Source organism: Oncorhynchus masou, chromosome 15, assembly GCF_036934945.1.
Source record: "Oncorhynchus masou masou isolate Uvic2021 chromosome 15, UVic_Omas_1.1, whole genome shotgun sequence".
Classification (NCBI taxonomy): Eukaryota; Metazoa; Chordata; class Actinopteri; order Salmoniformes; family Salmonidae; genus Oncorhynchus; species Oncorhynchus masou.
The window spans coordinates 63,877,294-63,896,018 of NC_088226.1; the positions used below are offsets into that span (position 1 = coordinate 63,877,294).

The window sequence follows — 18,725 nt, forward strand, 5'->3', positions numbered from 1 at the left end:
TAGCTAGTTGAGTAAACATAAAAGCAAAAAATAAAAATACTCAAGTAAGAACAGATACCCCTGCAAAAAAGTATTTGTAGGCTACTTACTTTATATTTATGTTTTCGCCCAGTCAAAATAAAGGTTAAATAAAAATGTAAAGGCAAAATGACTACAATTCCCAGTAGCGCTCTGGTGTCGCTTTTGCCAGACGTTTCAACCAATGTCGAGGTTGCCTGCATGTCACATGGACTTGTTTGTTCACGAAATTTGAAATATCTCTTACTCTCGGACCAAATACATGTTTTTGAAACAGATGTTGAACTGCATGACATCGATTTAGCAGAATATAACTAGCACACTTAGACGGTAGGTGCTGTTTGGATGTATTGGAAATACGAAATTCGTCATAACGACCTACGTAGCTAGCCAGATGCATTTTATTGTATGTCGTGCCAGCTAACGCGTTAGCTAGATTACTGCTAACTAGATACATTTTTAAAACGGCTACAAATACATTACCAACTCTAAAATAAGGATTGGGCTAAAGTTAGCTAGCTAACCAACAATGTAAATGAATTCTGATATGTTAGCTAGTTATGTTCATAACACATGCTCGTCAGTCAAAACTAGCTAGTTAATGTTAACGTAGATTTATTAGATATAACGTTAACTTTTAGCTAGCTTCTCTATCACTGTTTTTCATAAGTTTTCAATTCCTCTTTTCCCTATGAAGGACGACTAACGTTAACCTACTACGACATCTGCACTCTGGGCCCTAGCGACCTGTCCTAGTCCCGCGAGGAGTATGGATTCCCATGCCAACAGTGGTAACTCCGCTTTCTTATCCTTATTTCTTGTTCACTATAATGTATTCCATTGCTATTCACATTGTCAACTGTTTAATGTTAAAGTTCATGAGCCAGACCCTCAAGTTTGGGCCGTCGAGTTCACAAAGTCGCATATGATTGTGACATAACTAGGTTAGTTAGACCTTCAAGAAAATCACTGAGATCGTCACCCCAAGTGAGCCGACCAACCCCCATGGCTCGTACTATTAGTAGCGAGACAAACACTGTTCTTCCTATCAAAGGATTTTAATTTTTTGGTGCATTGTTTGTTTAAATGTCCTTGTTCCTTTCCCACAAGAATTCTTCTCATTGGCTGAAGAGAAGTTTGATTTTGACGTTTCACTCTCACCTGCCAGGTTGGTGTCATCGATTTCTTTGATTTCCATTTCTTTGGTTTGTGCATTTTTCTCTTGAATGCGTTGCCACTGAACTCACAATCTGTCTTTGTATTTGATACTACCATTGTCTATACATTTTACTTGGGAAATGTTACATCACTTACATATGAAAAATAACATTGTAAAATCAATCCCCCTTGTTTAAAGCTCAAGAGGAGATGAAGACGATGACGAGGTTTTTGTTGGTCCGGTCTGTCACAAGGAGAGGTGTATCTCCGTCGGTCTGGAGACCATTGTCAAGGAAAATGTCAACAGTTTTCCTTCAGTGGTTGAGGGGCCCAGCTGGAGTCCTTTGGGGGTGGACAAGTTTGAGGAAATCTGCAAGGAAGCCAACCTACTAGCCAGTCAACTAGTTGTCAACCAGCAGCACCCTGATGTAGGGGTAACCAATGGTACACTCACATTGAGTAAAGAAGAACCGAAAGAAGACTTTGTGCAGGATGCTGGGGCCAAACTGGGCATGTTCAGAAAGCCAGTTGATGCTGTCCTAAGCCCTATCAAAAGGGAGACCTTTTGTGTGCAGGACAGTCCATTGAAGCAGCTCCCTCCTGCTATTCAGCAGCGGCTGTTAAGGGATGGTGGGGTTTCTAACTCCACTAAGAGCCATGTTGGCACTTCCAGCCCTGTGAGAGCAGGGACTAAGACACGGACCAAGATGGTGCACCGAGGAAGGGTGGGGCTGGCCTGCAACACCGGGGTGCTCCCTAGCAAACAACAACCAGCAGCCCGAGGAGCGATCGCGACGACAGCCCTGCAGACAGCCAAGACCAGACCGGAGCCTGCTGAGAAGACCAACATGCTGGCTCCTCCAAGCAAAGTATGGGCTCTTAGAAGATATCTAGCCACATAGCCTCGATCATTCTGTATAGTCTAAGGTCAAATCAGTACTGTAGAAAGTTTTCTCAACTCATATAGTCTGTTTCTTTCAGGGAAACTTGGGGCTGAGGCGTAGCCCAGGTAGTCGTAACTCCAGCAGAGCAGCCTCCTGCGAGGACCTTCTCTCTGACACGGCCAGCATAGCCTCCGACATCAGCGACACCTCCCTCAACTCCAGTCTGCAGGGGAAGAGGACCCTCGTACCCCCTAGCAAGGTAACCCAGAGGAATTTGCTGATATCATCAGACACTGACATTTTAAACAGAATTCTTAATTTATATATATATATATATATATATATATATATATATATGAGACTTCAGATCAGGTGGTAAAATATGTGAATACCCTCTGATAAAATGGCAGGTGTTGAAACATGAATGTCCTTGTCCTATTCAGAGTGGGATGCGGGCTCCGTCAGCGGTCAAAGCCCCCCCTCCTCAGACCAGGAGAGTGACTGACCAGAGGAGAAACACGTCTTCCTCCTCTTCCTCAGTGTCCAGCTTCAACTCCAGTCTGTCTGTGTCACCCACAGGGAAAGGTGAGGCCCTGTGTAGAGCTTCACAATGTAATTTCAAGGTGCTGTCTACATTTCAACCATTTCAAAGATGTGACGTGTATGAAAAGTGCAATGCAAATATCTGACTTGTCTCTGATTTTTAGGTAAACTCAGCACGTCCCTCAACTCCAGCATCAGTGGCCCTAATGGCCGCCTGCCCGCTGGCAAGAGCCGACTCACCAATCCTGTTGTGAGTGCCACCAAGACCTGCAGGTCTACCCTCATCAGCCGAGCTCCGGGGTTGCCCTCTTCCACCACAGTAGCACGCCGTGTCATCTCAGACCCGGGAAGGAAGCTCTCTGAGCAAGACCGATTTAAAACGGTTCAGTCCACCCCTTTGAAGAGAGTTGAAACGGTGGCCACAGCCACCCCCTTGCACCAGACCCCAGCAAAGATGAACATGGAGAGAATGTCCTCTGTGCCCAAAATCCCCACCTCATCTTCAGCGAAGACGAAGGACGTCGTCAAGGGCAACCCCAAACTCAAGGCGTTCATTGCTCCAACCCCTACTAGTCAGTTCAAGAGGAGGTTGGAAGGTGAGGACTGGTCAACAGTTGGCTAACTATGAGCAGCTACTACTGATCACTGGCTTGTCTTACTTCATGTTTCTGAATGGAAAGGCTCATAATTGTTTGCATGCAAACATGTTGACATATTTATTTGTGTCTTCCCTACAAAGCTGTTTCATCCCCTGATGCCCCTCTCATCATGAAGCCAAAGAGATTGATGTCTGCTTGCAGTGTGGAAAGGTACTGTAACTAGGATTTAAATTATTATTTTTTATTCCTAAGTGTCTGGAGTCGGAAATTGTACACCATTGACGATTCTTAGAATACTGAAGATGTTAGTCATCCTAGTCATACCATTAGCATTGAATATGCCCCTCCCCCCCTTCTATCCATCAGTCTCCCCACAAACTTCCAGTTCCAGAGCTGTTCCAGACGCCCCCTGCTGGGGGGAACAGGGCAGTGCAACCCAAGATGAGACACCCCTCTGCCCTTCCCACCCCTGTGAACCGGAGGATCTCTGGTATCCCCATGCTCACCCCGAATAGCATTTCACGGCCAGGCAGGCCTTCCCTGAGCATGGCCATCCGGCCAGCCTCTATCCAGAGGGCCATTTACTGGAGGTGAGAAAGCAGCTGCCACACTAGGACCACCACACTGGACTCTGTCTAAAAGGGCCAAGATAATAGTCTTGCCATAAGTGACAATGAATCAGTGTTAGGGTAAGGTGTTGTGATGTAATAAAAATAGGCTAGTTGGTGATAACATTTTTTTTTTCAGTCCCGTCCAGGTGAAAGGGAGCCACCAAGAGGAGGTGGCAGCAGCACCAGAAGAGGAGACCGTCCAGCCATTTTCCCTGGAGGACGAGCCAGAGGTGCAGCCCCCCACCCCTGCTACTGTCCCCCATCCAGGGGAGCAGGGGGTATGTCAGGATGACCCAGAACCAGGAGTGGACCAGATGCCTCCTCCGACTAACAAGGAAAACAACCACCCTGAGCCGAATGAAGAATCCAAGGAGCTCGAGAACACTGAAAAGCTGCTAGAGCAGACTCAATGCAATTGGATGAAGACCCAGGATGTTAATGAGGTAATGTATTGATATGTGGAAGTAGTTGATATGTTGTCTTGTTTCAGCTTGCATAAGTTATTTGTCTTTGGCTGAATGACGTTTGTATGTTCTGGGTTGTTTCTTGTCCAATAGGTTTTGCTGGTAGATGCCCCGGCACCTGTGTTGAGGCCTTATGAGAAACTCCTAATTGACCTCTCCAGTACTCCTGTCCTGATCAGAACAGCCTCTGTGAAGCCCTCTGGTGGTCAGGTGAGAGAATGTACTCCATACATTATGATGACTGACTCAAATTATTAAAAAATTCCTATTGAGAAAGGCAGTGCCATGATACCCAGTTGACTCATCACATATGTTGTCAGGATTCAAGACCACACTGATTTCTGGTAATTGTATGTGTATTTTTTCCCCACCTACAGCTGATTGACCTGAGCTCGCCCCTGATCAAATGGAGTCCAGAAGACAAGGACCATGCCTTAAATGAAGCACCCCTGATCAACTTATCCTTTTGATTAATAATATCGCAATAGAGCATTCCAGCATTTCCTCTACATGTATATTGATTCCAATAGCCTTCCTGCTGACGCTTGTGCCTGTACATTTACATTTAAGTCATTTAGCAGACCACACACAAATGACATTTATAATGAGAACTAGCTGCTGATGATCAAGGGTTTAAGAAAAGATTGTTTTAATTCGAGACTGTTAGTATACATACTATGTAAGTCACCAATCTGATTTATTTTTAAGAATGGTACTGTACCTTTTTATTTTTGTTTGTTACTGTCTTGTAGCTCTATGTGATTCTTTTAAAAGCTCTAATAAATGTTCTTCATTTAACTTATTGTGATGCTGAGTCTTGCATGTAAATGAATGCAGGTCTGGTATTAGGGCAAGAGAGCTGACCTGTGCTCATTGCCTCGGAGACAGTCTACTCCACCATTGGCTGGGCACCCAGAAGTTTGACTTTGACTGAAGGAACAGCTCCTGCCCACAGACAGATGTTGTTGTGCTGTCATAAATAAGATATCATCCACTATATATACAAAAGTATGTGGACACCCCTTCAAATGAGTAGATTTGGCTAATTCAGCCACACCCTTGCTGACAGGTGTATAAAATTGAGAACACAGCCATGTAATCTCCATAAACAAGAAGAATAGAATGGCCTTACAGTAGAATGGCCTTACTGAATAGCTCAGTGACTTAACGTGGCACCGTCATAGGATGCCTCCTTTCCAACAAGTCAGTTTGTCAAATTTCTGCCATGCTAGAGCTGCCCCCGTCAACTGTAAAGGCTGTTTTTGTGAAATGGGAACAGCTACCGCAGAGTGCTGTAGTGCGTAAAAATCGTCTGGCTCGGTTGCAACACTCACTACCGAGTTCCAAACTGCCTTTGGAAGCAATGTCAGCACAAGAACTGTTCATCAGGAGCTTCATGAAATAGGTTTCCTTGGCCGAGCAGCTGCACACAAGACTAAGATCACCACGCGTCATGCCAAGCATTGGCTGGAGTGGTGTAAAGCTCTCCTCCATTGGACTCCAGCAGTGTAAACGGGTTCGCTGGAGTGATGAATCACAATTCGCTATCTGGCAGTCCAACTGACAAATCTGGGTTTGGCAGATGCCAGGAGAAGACTACCTGCCCAAATGTATATTGTCAACTGTAAAGTTTAGTGGAGATGGAATAATGGTCTGGGGCTGTTTTTCATGGTTCGGTCTCGGCCCCTTAGTTCCAGGGAAGGGAAATCTTAACACTACAGCATACAATGACGTTCTAGATGATTCTGTGCTTTCCACTTATTTTTTATTTTATTTCACCTTTATTTAACCAGGTAGGCCAGTTGAGAACAAGTTCTCATTTACAACTGTGACCTGGCCAAGATAAAGCAAAGCAGTGCGACAAAAACAACACAGAGTTACACATGGGATAAACAAACGTATAGTCAATAACACAATAGAAAATGTGTATACAATGTGTGCAAATAAAGTAAGGAGGTATGGCAATAAAAAGGCCGTAGTGGCAAAGTAACTACAATTTATTAATTAACACGAGTGCTAGATGTACAGATCAGGATGTACAAGTACAAATACTGGTGTGCAAAAGAGCTGAAAATAAATAATATATATGGGGATGTGGTAGGTAGTTGGTTGGGCTATTTACAGATGGGCTGTGTACAGCTGCAGCGATCGGTAAGCTGCTCTGACAGCCGATGCTTGAAGTTAGTGAGGGAGATATGTCTTCAACTTCATTAATTTTTGCAATTCATTCCAGTCATTGGCAGCAGAGAACTGGAAGGAAAGGTGGCCAAAGGAGCTGTTGGCTTTGGGGATGACCAGTGAAATGCTACTGGTGGGTGTTGCTATGGTGACCAGTGAGCTAAGGCAGAGCTTTACCTAGCAAAGACTTAGAGATGCCCTGGAGCTAGTGGGTTTGGCGACTAATAAGTCGCGAGGACCAGCCAACGAGAGCGTACAGGTCGCAATGGTGCAGTATATGGGGCTTTGGTGACAAAATGGATGGCACTGTGATAGACTGCATCCCATTTGCTGTGTAGAGTGTTGGAGGATATTTTGTAAATGACATCCCCAAAGTCAAGGATTGGCAGGATAAGCAGTTTTACGAGGGTATGTTTGGCTGCTTGAGTGAAGGAGGCTTTGTTGCAAAATAGGAAGCCAATTCTAGATTTTATTTTGGATTGGAGAGGCTTAATATGAGTCTGGAAGGAGAGTTTACAGTCTAGCCGAACACCTAGGTATTTATAGTTGTCCACATATTCTAAGTCAGAACCGTCCAGAGTAGTGATGCTACTTTGTGGCAATAGTTTGGGGAAGGCCCTTTTTTTCAGCATGATAATGCCCCCATGCACAAAGTGAGGTCCATACAGAAATGGTTTGTTGAGATCGGTGTAGAAGAGCTGGACTGGCCTGCATAGAGCCATGACCTCAACCCCATCAAACACCTTCGGGATGAATTGGAACGCAGACTGCGAGCCGGGCCTAATCACCCAACAACAGTGTCCGACCTCACTAATTATTTTGTGGATGAATGGAAGCAAGTCCCTGCAGCAATGATCCAACATCCACATTCAGTACTTTTGGTATAGTGTACTTGGTATAGGTGTCAAATGTGAGATAAGATTCTGATGTTTTGTATCCTTGGACATTTAGTAGAGCATCTTATGATGTAAGGATGTTCTACCTGTCTGTACCAAGAAATATTAAATTCTGATGCATTTTAGAAATGCCAAACATTTGATGCATAAAATGAAATCATTTGTAGTGGAGAGAGAATTTAGGCAAGTCTGGGTATCAGTCTCTGTAACATTCCACTCCTTGTACTCTGTCATGCGCCAAAGACATGTGCAAATGACAGAGTAACAAGGAGTGGAATGTAATATCTAAACTATGACTGGCAACCAGGCTAACTTTAGGCCACATGATAGTAGATTATTCTGATAGCAGGATTCCCCAACTGGCGGCCTGCGGGTGGTTTTATTTGGCCCTCCAAGTTTTCTGACCAATTAATTAAAAAATAAATAATTGTTGGACAGAAAATACTGTAAAAACACCAGGAAATCAGCTCCAAGTTATTTTAATTTAGGAAATCTGTTCCCAAGTATTCCCACGCATAATAGAGACTTGTGATTGTATACAAATGCAAGCAAGGTTTGAAATGAATATGTTTTAGTCAAATAGTAGATCTGTTTGGGCTTCAGCCCCCCGACCATCCTCAAGTAAAAAAATCGTCCCGCAGCCGAATCCAGATGATCCCTGGCCTATAGGAAAGCATGTCCACTAGGTGACATCATTTAATCAATCTTCAATTGTCTGTGAATTTCTTTATGATTTTTTAAATACGTTATACAATGAGGACAGTTTTAAAATGTGAATGTAATTTTGCAAACCTAAGTCTGAGACGTCTCAGAAAAACTATATACCTGTACAAATAGGTTTTTAGAGATCATTACCCACATCGCTTCATGGTGCATTGTGATCGGCTACTGAGATTTGGGAATCAGCGTTTGACTGACAAACAGTGCAGCGTTTACACAAGTAGTCCAATTCTGATCTTTATTCCAGTAAATTATATTTTAACCAACCACATCAGATATTTTTAATCAAAGATCTGTTTCAGAGCAGATCTGTCAAAATACCAATTATTGAACAAAAATATAATTTGGTTGCCTGTGTAAACGCAGCCTAGAGTTGGGGAGGAGGGTAGCTTTCAGATCTGGGGCGGTGAGAGAGTGCAAAGATGGTCGATATACACGCAGACAAAATACATGTCTCTCTGCCCTAGCAATGGGAGTGGTTGTCAAAATGGCAATGTGGGCGGTCTGGCTCCCGCCTATACTTTCTTTGGATTGGTGGATAGATCTCACTATTGTAATCTAGTTTTGCATATTCATTGACGTTTGTTGAAGTCAACCGCCGGAATTCAACGGAGATGCTATGCCACTAGCCTCAACACATGAATATGCATAGCCAGCTCGAGACAACTCCGATATAGTGTTTTTTTTTGTCAAAGTTGGCGGGGTGTAACGTGTCCAACTTATATAACACTAGTAACAACTTAAGCGTTATGAAACGTATATTTGATCAAATAAAACTCACATAGCAAATAAGCCATACATTTTGTGTTTACCAAATTCGACACCCATTTACTGCCATACAGAAACTTGCTTGGAGGGCAAACACCGAGTAAAAAAACACCTGCTGGAGGGGGACCGATTTTCCGCTGAGTTGGACCTCTCTCTTGTTCTCTGGAGAGTGAGACCTGTTTGAACTATTTAATGGGCGCGCCATGCTCTGCTCCGATCCTCGCAACATTCTAACTAATCATGGAACGGGATTGGACGGCGAGGACCCGGGAAAAACTTGTTCAGTGGATTTTATAGATGTTCTTGACAGATTCGGTGGATGCCATGCGTTTTAAACCATGACATTACAAATGCTTTGGCCGTGGATATGTTTTCTATCACACTTTCCAGTAATTGCACGTTTTGATGTACACGTTTCGGTTACTCTACAGCCTGGAGTAGTGCTCGGAAATGTATCTCTTGGACGGGGTTGGATCTATCAAATAGACAGGACTTTAACTCCTAAATACGCGAGACACATTTTCAATATCGAGAGACAACACGGAATTGTATATTTCTCAGGAAAAGTTAATTGTGCGCTGTTGAGGAAGAACCCTGCGCCGCTTTACATTCAGATCAAATCAAGTACCTCGGATAACTTTATTTTAATTCACTTCAATACTTTTGTGCACGGACAGAATTGTTTCATTAAATATAGGAGAAAGGCAAACGAAGGTAAGCCCAATATTTACATGAACATTCTCTCAACAGTAGAGACATATCCATGCGTCTCAAATAGGATTTTGCTTTTGAACATTTATGAACATTTACCACTTTTTACTCGAAAACCTCACTCTTACCTTTCGTTATGTAAGGGAGGGGACTGGAAAGTAGTTTTTGATAACGGGAGTGTTTTGCCAAACTGTCTGCAACCCAATGAGCGAAACGAGTTGGATTTATTATGCAGGGTGCAACATCTTTGGAATTACACCACTGTTCGTGTGAAACTGCGAATGAATTTTCTTCATAGTCATGCCATGTTTACAGGCGGGGATTTGGGTAGACTGGGTTCATGGACCAAACGTAAAAAAAGAAATGTGAATACCGCTCCCCAGTTTCAACTGCCCAACTATCAGGTATCTGTCCCGGAGAATGAACCGGCGGGAACTCGCGTAATTACGCTCAAAGCACTGGATACCGACGATGATAATGATGGTGAAGTAGAATATGATATTGAAGCTCTGTTCGATAGCAGATCCAATGATTATTTCAAAATCAATTTTCAGACCGGCAGCATTACAACATTGCAGCCTTTGGACAGGGAGGTCAAGGACACACATATCTTCAAAGTTATTGCTACAGACAATGGCACCCCTAAGAGGTCGGCCACTGCTTACCTCACTGTCACTATAAGTGACACTAATGATCATGGGCCTGTGTTTGAGCAGACAGAGTACAGGGTCAGCATTAGGGAAAATGTGGAGATAGGTTTTGAAGTGTTGACTATAAGGGCCACAGATGGGGATGCCCCATCAAATGCCAACATGATCTATAAGATTGTGAATGAGGGGGAAGATAATGCTGGTTTTGAAATCGATCCTAGAAATGGACTAGTCAAGATTAGGGTTCGGCCTGACAGAGAAACCTTGACCCAGTATCAACTGATAGTGGAGGCTAATGACCAGGGTAAAGACCCAGGCCCCCGCAGTGCCACGGCTACAGTGTATATCTCTGTGGAGGATGAGAATGATAACTACCCCCAGTTCAGTGAGAATAGGTATGTAGTCCAGGTGCTTGAGAGCGTGGCAGTGAACACCAAAGTGGCCCAGGTGAAGGCCACAGATAAAGATGAGGGCAACAATGCAAAAGTCCACTACAGCATCATCAGTGGCAACGTGAATGGCCAGTTCTACATCCATTCCCCTACAGGTGTCATTGACATAATCAACCCTCTAGATTATGAGATGATCAGGGAATATAATTTGAGAATAAAGGCACAGGATGGGGGAAGACCACCTCTGATTAATGGCACAGGGATAGTTGTAGTGCAAGTTGTGGATGTCAACGATAATGCCCCTATGTTTGTTAGCACACCCTTTCAAGCCACAGTATTGGAAAATGTGGCGGTTGGTTGTTCTGTGATCCATATTCAGGCTATTGATGCAGACTCCGGTGACAACTCTCATTTGCAGTACAGATTAACAGCTATGGCTCCAGGCTTCCCCTTCATCATCAACAACAGCACAGGGTGGATTACAGTTAGTGTAGAACTGGACAGGGAGACCACCGACTTTTACACGTTTGGCGTTGAAGCAGTTGATCATGGGGTCCCTGTCATGTCTTCCTCGGCCAGCGTCAGTGTGACGGTGCTCGACGTGAACGACAACGTTCCCACTTTCACTCAGAGGTTGTATAGCCTGAAGATGAATGAGGATGCTTTGGTAGGTACGAGCGTGCTAGCACTCTCTGCCATAGATCGGGACGCCAACAGTGTGGTAACATACCAGATTTCCAGCGGCAACACGCGGAACAGGTTCGCCATCACCAGTCAGACTGCAGGGGCAGTCATCACCTTAGCTATGCCACTGGACTACAAACAGGAGCGGCAGTATGTCCTGACGGTGACCGCCTCGGATGGCACGCGTTACGACACAGCACAGGTCTTTATCAACGTCACTGATGCCAACACCCACCAGCCCGTGTTCCAAAGCGCCAACTACCAGGTGATGATCGGCGAGGACCGGCCTGTGGGCTCCACCGTGGTGGTGATCAGTGCCACGGACGAGGACACGGGAGAGAACGCACGCATCAGCTATGTTATGGAGGACAACGTGCCACAGTTCAAGATCAACCCTGACACAGGTGCCATAACCACACAGATAGAAATCGACTATGAGGATCAGGCCTCCTACACGCTAGCTGTCATTGCCCGCGACAATGGCATCCCCCAGAAATCTGACACCACATATGTGGAGATCATTGTTCTGGATGCTAATGATAATGCACCACAGTTCCTCAGAGACATATACCAGGGGACAGTGTTTGAGGATGCACCTGTGTATACCAGCATTCTCCAGATTTCTGCATCTGACAGGGACTCGGGGTCCAATGGGAGACTTAGTTACACTTTCCAGGGTGGGGATGATGGAGAGGGTGACTTCTTCATTGAGCCGTACTCTGGCATTATTAGAACAGCCAGGAAACTTGACAGGGAGAATGTGCCTGTGTACAATCTGAAGGCCTTTGCTGTGGATAAGGGGTTTCCGCCGCTTAAGGCATCCATGGACGTCCAAGTGTCCGTCCTGGACATCAACGACAATGCTCCTGTGTTTGAAAAGGACGAACTGTACGTCTATGTGGTGGAGAACAGTCCTGTGGGTTCCATTGTAGCCCGCATCACTGCTACAGATCCTGACAAGGGAACCAATGCCCAAATCCTGTTCCAAATTGTGGAAGGAAACGTCCCAGAGGTCTTCCAACTAGATATCTTCAACGGGGATCTTATCGCTCTCACTGATTTAGACTACGAGTCCAAGATAGAGTACACCATCATTGTCCAGGCGACCTCTGCACCGTTAGTCAGCCGCGCCATTGTGCACATCCGCCTGCTGGACGTCAACGATAATGACCCTGTCCTACACGACTTTGAGATCATCTTTAACAACTACGTCACCAACAGGTCCAACAGCTTTCCGGCTGGGGTGATCGGGAAGGTTCCTGCCCAGGACCCGGATGTGTCAGATAACCTCCAGTACAATTTTGTGGAGGGCAACGAGCTGAGTCTACTAATCCTGAACAAGGACAATGGGGACATGAGGCTGAGCAGAGACCTGGACAACAACCGGCCCCTTGAGGCCACCATGAAGATATCAGTCACAGGTAATTAAACTGTGTTCATTTAAATGCAATAGCTCTCCATATGCATGGCATATATTTTCTATTTTGTCTGCCCCTTCCACATCCTCTCTTCATTCTGCCATGTTGTTTAATTTTCTTGCTCTTGTCTTGCAATGTGACCTCTAGTAATTCTGCTGGTTGTAAATCTGTTTTATCAATGGTACTTGTCTACTTTGAAAGGGAGTCTGTCGCAGGTCTACTATGGTAAGATTGGTTCTTGTGCCTAAATCACCACATTACTCATTACATCCTGGTTATCTGCTAAAAGTACAGGCTGGTTATCTGCTAAAAGATCCACAAAATGTTGTCCAATGGTATTGTTGCCATGACAACTACACAGTTTGTTCCCTTTGAGGTTCCTAAGGGGTTCTTTGTTCATGCCATGAAATGCTACACTTTTACAGTACACTACAGGCTACTAGTTGCAGTGAAAGTACGGTAAACAACAAGTTACTGAATTTATTTTTTTTGTGCCAACCATCAGTGGAAGTGTTGCACTAGTTGAAGTGGTTGATGGTTATGTTGGATGCAGTCTATCACAGTGCCATCCATTTTGTTACCAAAGCCCCTTATAACACCCACCACTGCGACATGTATGTTCTCGTCGGCTGGCCCTCGCTACATATTCGTCGCCAGACCCACTGGCTCCAGGTCATCTATAAGTCGATGCTAGGTAAAGCACCGCCTTATCTTAGCTCACTGGTCATAATAGCAACACCCACCCATAGCACGCACTCTTGCAGGTATATTTCACTGGCCATCCCCAAAGGCAACACGTGCTTTGGCTGCCTTTCCTTTCAGTTCTCTGCTGCCAATGACTGGAATGAATTGCAAAAATCGCTGAAGCTGGAGACTTATATTTCCCTCACTAACTTTAAACATCAGCTATCTGAGCAGCTAACCGATCGCTGCAGCTGTACATAGTCCATCTGTAAATAGCCCACCCAATCTACCTACCTCATCCCCATATTGTTTTTATTTACTTTCTGCTCTTTTGCACACCAGTATTTCTACTTGCACATCATCATCTGTTCATCTATCACTCCAGTATTAATTTGCTAAATTGTAACTACTTCGCTACTATGGCCTATTTATTGCCTTACCTCCTCATGCCATTTGCACACACTGAATATAGACTTTATTTTTTTCTATTGTGTTATTGACTGTACTCTTGTTTATTCCATGTGTAACTCTGTATTGCTGTTTGTGTCACACTGCTTTGCTTTAGCTTGGCCAGGTTGCAGTTGTAGATGAGAACTTGTTCTCAACTAGCTTACCTGGTTAAATAAAGGTGAAATAAAAATAAAATAAAATGTTGTCAACGGTTGAGCACATTATCAATTCTGCAATCTTTGCAAGGGCATGTGATAATAAAGAGTTGTAATATTAACAGGTTACTGTGTATTTCACAGTAATTTAATGACAGTTAGTTGTCTGGAAGTTGCTGTGAATATTGCGTTCCCTAACTGGCAACTAGCTGTCAGTAAGTTATTGTAAAATTCTCAGTAACTCAATTGCTAGTAACTTACTTGCAACTAGTTTACTGTACTCTCCCTTAACTATACTGATTACAAGATAGCTTAACTAAGCATTATTTGTGGTGAGCACACTTGGGTCTCAACCTCTTGGTTGACAGCAAACTGACCTTCCTACCACACCATCAGGTCAGTGAGTGTGACAGAGACCAGCACGAGTAAGTTACTGTGAATTTTACAATAACTACTTGCAGCAAGCTGACAGTAAGTTATTCAAAAATACTTCCTGGTGACCAACTGCAGTTAAGTTATTGGAAAAAACACAGTAACCTTTTAACAGTGCAGCTCTTGATTGTCACAAGCTCTTACAACAATGATAGAACTGGAAGTGGACAAATTATGTGCTCAACCTCCATCAACACAATGATAAAACCACTTAAAACCTCTCTGCCAGGGAAAATGCAGAGTGCCAAATTCAAATAAATTACTATAAAAATCAAACTTTCATTAAATCACACATGCAAGATAGCAAATTAAAGCTACACTTGTTGTGAATCCAGCCAACATGTCAGATTTCAAAAAGGCTTTTCGACGAAAGCAAAAGATGCTATTATCTGAGGATAGCACCTCCGTAAACAAAGAGAGAGAAGCATATTTCAACCCTGCAGGTGCAACACAAAACACAGAAATAAAAATATAATTCATGCCTTAACTTTGACGAGCTTCTTTCGTTGGCACTGCAATATGTCCCATAAACATCACAAATGGTCCTTTTGTTCGATTAATTCCGTCGATATATATCCAAAATGTCCATTTATTTGGTGCGTTTGATCCAGAAAAACACCGGTTTCAAACTACTTTTGTAATAGAACTTTAGGTATTTTTTAACGTAAATAATTGATAAATTGAAGACAGGATGATCTATGTTCAATACAGGAGGAAAACAAACTGTAGCTAGCTTTCTGGTCAGGCGCCTCTATCTAATAGTACACTACAAGGTACCCTCGTTCAAGATGGCCGTACTTCAACCAATTTCTAAAGACTGTTGACATCCAGTGGAAGCGGTAGGAACTGCAAGAAGGTCCCTTAGAAATCTGGATTCCCAATGAAAATCCATTGAAAAGAGAGTGACTTCAAAAACAAATTCTGAATGGTTTGTCCTCGTGGTTTCGCCTGCTAAATAAGTTATGTTATACTCACAGACATGATTCAAACGGTTTTAGAAACTTCAGAGTGTTTTCTATCCAAATCTACTAATAATATGCATATCTTATTTCTGGGGATGAGTAGCAGGCAGTTGAATTTGGGCATGTATTTCATCCGGACGTAAAAATACTGCCGCCTGTCACCAAGAAGTTAAACTAGTACAACACTACCACTAACGGTTGGCAAAAATACAAAATGTTTTACCATGCTCCTAAATGTGCCAAGGAGCCCCTGCCAGCACATTGCACTCACCTACATTTAAAAGTGCAGTAATGATTGTACCTTATAGTGAATATAATGGCTAGACATTTTTATTTGACATTATTCTAGATTTTGCACACATGTACCCTTGAAGTTTCCGACCAGAACCAGAGTACCTAACAGTGTGTTCCATAAGCTAATCTGAAGTATCCTTTAAGTATAACGGTTGAACCTGTCATTGTTTCTACCTGGAATCAGAGGTTTCTTCATGAGAGAGTTCTAAATGGAACTCTAAAGGGTCCCCCTACAGGGATAAATAAAAGGGTTCTACACGACACCCACAAGGATTCCCCCATAGGGACAAATGTCTATTAGTTCTAATATTCTAACAATCTCTGTCATACCCATGAACCAGGTGGTGTAGCAGGAAAGTCAGGTTGCTGGTAACCGAGAGGTTGTGAGTTCAAATCCCAAGTGAAGTTAACTCCCAAGTAATCAGAATACAGCAGCATGCTGTTCCTTACAGCAATAATACCTTAATCCAGCTCTAAAAAAATCAAATGTATTTATATAGCCCTTCTTACATCAGCTGATATCTCAAAGTGCTGTACAGAAACCCAGCCTAAAACTCCAAACAGCAAGCAATGGAGGTGTAGAAGCACGGTGGCTTGGAAAACTCCCCAGAAAGGCCAAAACCTAGGAAGAAAAATAGAGAGGGACCGGGGTGGACAGTCCACTTTTGGCTGTGCCGGGTGGAGATTATAACAGAACATGGCCAAGATGTTCATAAATGACCAGCATGGTCAAATAATAATAATCAGTGTAGTTGTCGAGGGTGCAACAAGTTAGCACCTCAGGAGTAAATGCCAGTTGGCTTTTCATAACCAATCATTGAGAGTATCTCTACCGCTCCTGCTGTCTCTAGAGAGTTGAAAACAGCAGGTCTGGGACAGGTAGCACGTCCGGTGAACAGGTCAGGGTTCCATAGCCGCAGGCAGAACAGTTGAAAAAAAAATTACAGTAACTTTTGTGTATTTTCACTGCAATAAGTACCCAGGAAAGGTTTTTACAGTGTAATGAAGAACCCTCTGGTTCTATCAGTGTAATGGAGAACCATACAGATTTTTATATTATGGGTTATTCTAATATAAAAAGGTTCTCCACAGTCTAAAAAAGGGTTCCCCTACAGCATTTTCCCAACTCCAGTCCTCGAGTACCCCCAACAGCACACATTTTTGTTGTAGTCCCTGACAAACTCACCTGATTCAACTCAATGAGGACTTGATTATTAGTTGACATGTTGAATCAGGTGTGCTTGTCCAGGGCTTCAACAAAAATGTACTGTTGGGGGTACTCGAGGACTGGAGTTGGGAAACACTAACTACCCTTCAGGGAAAAAATGAAGAACCCTTTTTTGAGAGTGTATGGCCTGACTTGACGTATTCAACATCAGTGATCAGTGCTTTGCTTGTAGCAGAAATAACGACAGCATTGCATGAAGTTGTCAAAATTCTAGAGTGTCTGGGTATCCCTTTGCAAGACCATCCTCAGGCAATGTGCTCTTTAATCTAATGTTATTTGTAATCATGTGACAGTAGTTACTATGTTATTGTCTGTGTGTCTTCCAGAGAAAGGGTTTTCTTTAAGTAGTTCACAGTAGTTTCCATTAACCATTTGGTAATCTATACTCAAATTCAGCAACTTGTTTATTGTTATTCCTGAGAGTCACATGCTATTTATTACCCAAGCTTGTTGTATTGGTACAAGAAGAACTAAGGAGGGACTTTTTCAAAGTTGATGCACTTGTCACCACATTTCTGTTGAGACAAGCATACTTTAAAGTCAAACCATTTCATGATAAGACACATTCAAACCAGCATCACAAGTAATAGAAATGTAGAGAAAATATTTGAACTCATTTCAGTGAACCAGACGTTCATTTGAGGCCTACATTGCAAGCATACTCCCAACACAAGATTTGCCCCAAGCTCTGGCTTACATATTCATTATAAAACAATGATTGATTAGGCCTATGTGTCAGGTAGAAATTCCTTGTAACTTGTGATTCCTAGTGCGTCTCATACGCACGCCGGTCTCAGATCAGAGCATGCTGCAACTAGCCCACTCTTGGGTTAATTTGAGTGTCTGGGCAGGGTATCAGTATATGTCTTCATTTTTTTTCCCCTCAGAAACATACAAAAATATAATCACCATCTTTATTTTCGAGATCTGTGTCTCCATTAGTACGAGTCTTGCTATTACTAGGTACAAACCAAAACTGCTACTACTAGATACAAACCAACACTGCTGCTACTAGGTACAAACTAACACTGCTACTACTAGATACAAACCAACACTGCTACTACTAGATACAAACCAACACTGCTACTACTAGATACAAACCAACACTGCTGCTACTAGATACAAACCAACACTGCTGCTACTAGATACAAACCAACACTGCTGCTACTAGATACAAACCAACACTGCTGCTACTAGATACAAACCAACACTGCTGCTACTAGATACAAACCAACACTGCTGCTACTAGATACAAACCAACACTGCTGCTACTAGATACAAACCAACACTGCTGCTACTAGATACAAACCAACACTGCTGCTACTAGATACAAACCAACACTGCTGCTACTAGATACAAACCAACACTGCTGCTACTAGATACAAACCAACACTGCTGCTACTAGATACAAACCAACACTGCTGCTACTAGATACAAACCAACACTGCTGCTACTAGATACAAACCAACACTGCTGCTACTAGATACAAACCAACACTGCTGCTACTAGATACAAACCAACACTGCTGCTACTAGATACAAACCAACACTGCTGCTACTAGATACAAACCAACACTGCTGCTACTAGATACAAACCAACACTGCTGCTACTAGATACAAACCAACACTGCTGCTACTAGATACAAACCAACACTGCTGCTACTAGATACAAACCAACACTGCTGCTACTAGATACAAACCAACACTGCTGCTACTAGATACAAACCAACACTGCTGCTACTAGATACAAACCAACACTGCTGCTACTAGATACAAACCAACACTGCTGCTACTAGATACAAACCAACATGTCTTTCAATTGTTTGC

The 18,725-nt window shown here is 43.2% G+C and overlaps 2 protein-coding genes across 2 annotated transcripts in view; both read left to right on the forward strand.

Moving 5' to 3' along the window:
* Positions 1–239: 239 nt before the first annotated feature.
* Positions 240–5,075, forward strand: gtse1 (G-2 and S-phase expressed 1). The gene is made up of 12 exons (XM_064989990.1): positions 240–348; positions 716–809; positions 1,129–1,186; positions 1,376–2,045; positions 2,158–2,319; positions 2,504–2,645; positions 2,768–3,199; positions 3,343–3,408; positions 3,567–3,792; positions 3,950–4,256; positions 4,371–4,487; positions 4,655–5,075. Exons 2-12 carry the CDS (start codon positions 788–790, stop codon positions 4,745–4,747), a joined length of 2,295 nt encoding a protein of 764 aa, XP_064846062.1. The 5' UTR covers positions 240–348; positions 716–787; the 3' UTR covers positions 4,748–5,075.
* A 3,705-nt stretch (positions 5,076–8,780) lies between these two features.
* LOC135556632 (cadherin EGF LAG seven-pass G-type receptor 1-like) overlaps positions 8,781–18,725 on the forward strand; it is a 92,553-nt gene continuing 82,608 nt past the window's right edge. The window contains exon 1 of the mRNA XM_064989991.1: positions 8,781–12,697. Coding sequence (XP_064846063.1) covers positions 9,178–12,697 — 3,520 coding nt within the window. The 5' untranslated portion in view covers positions 8,781–9,177. The remainder of the gene's footprint in view (positions 12,698–18,725) is intronic.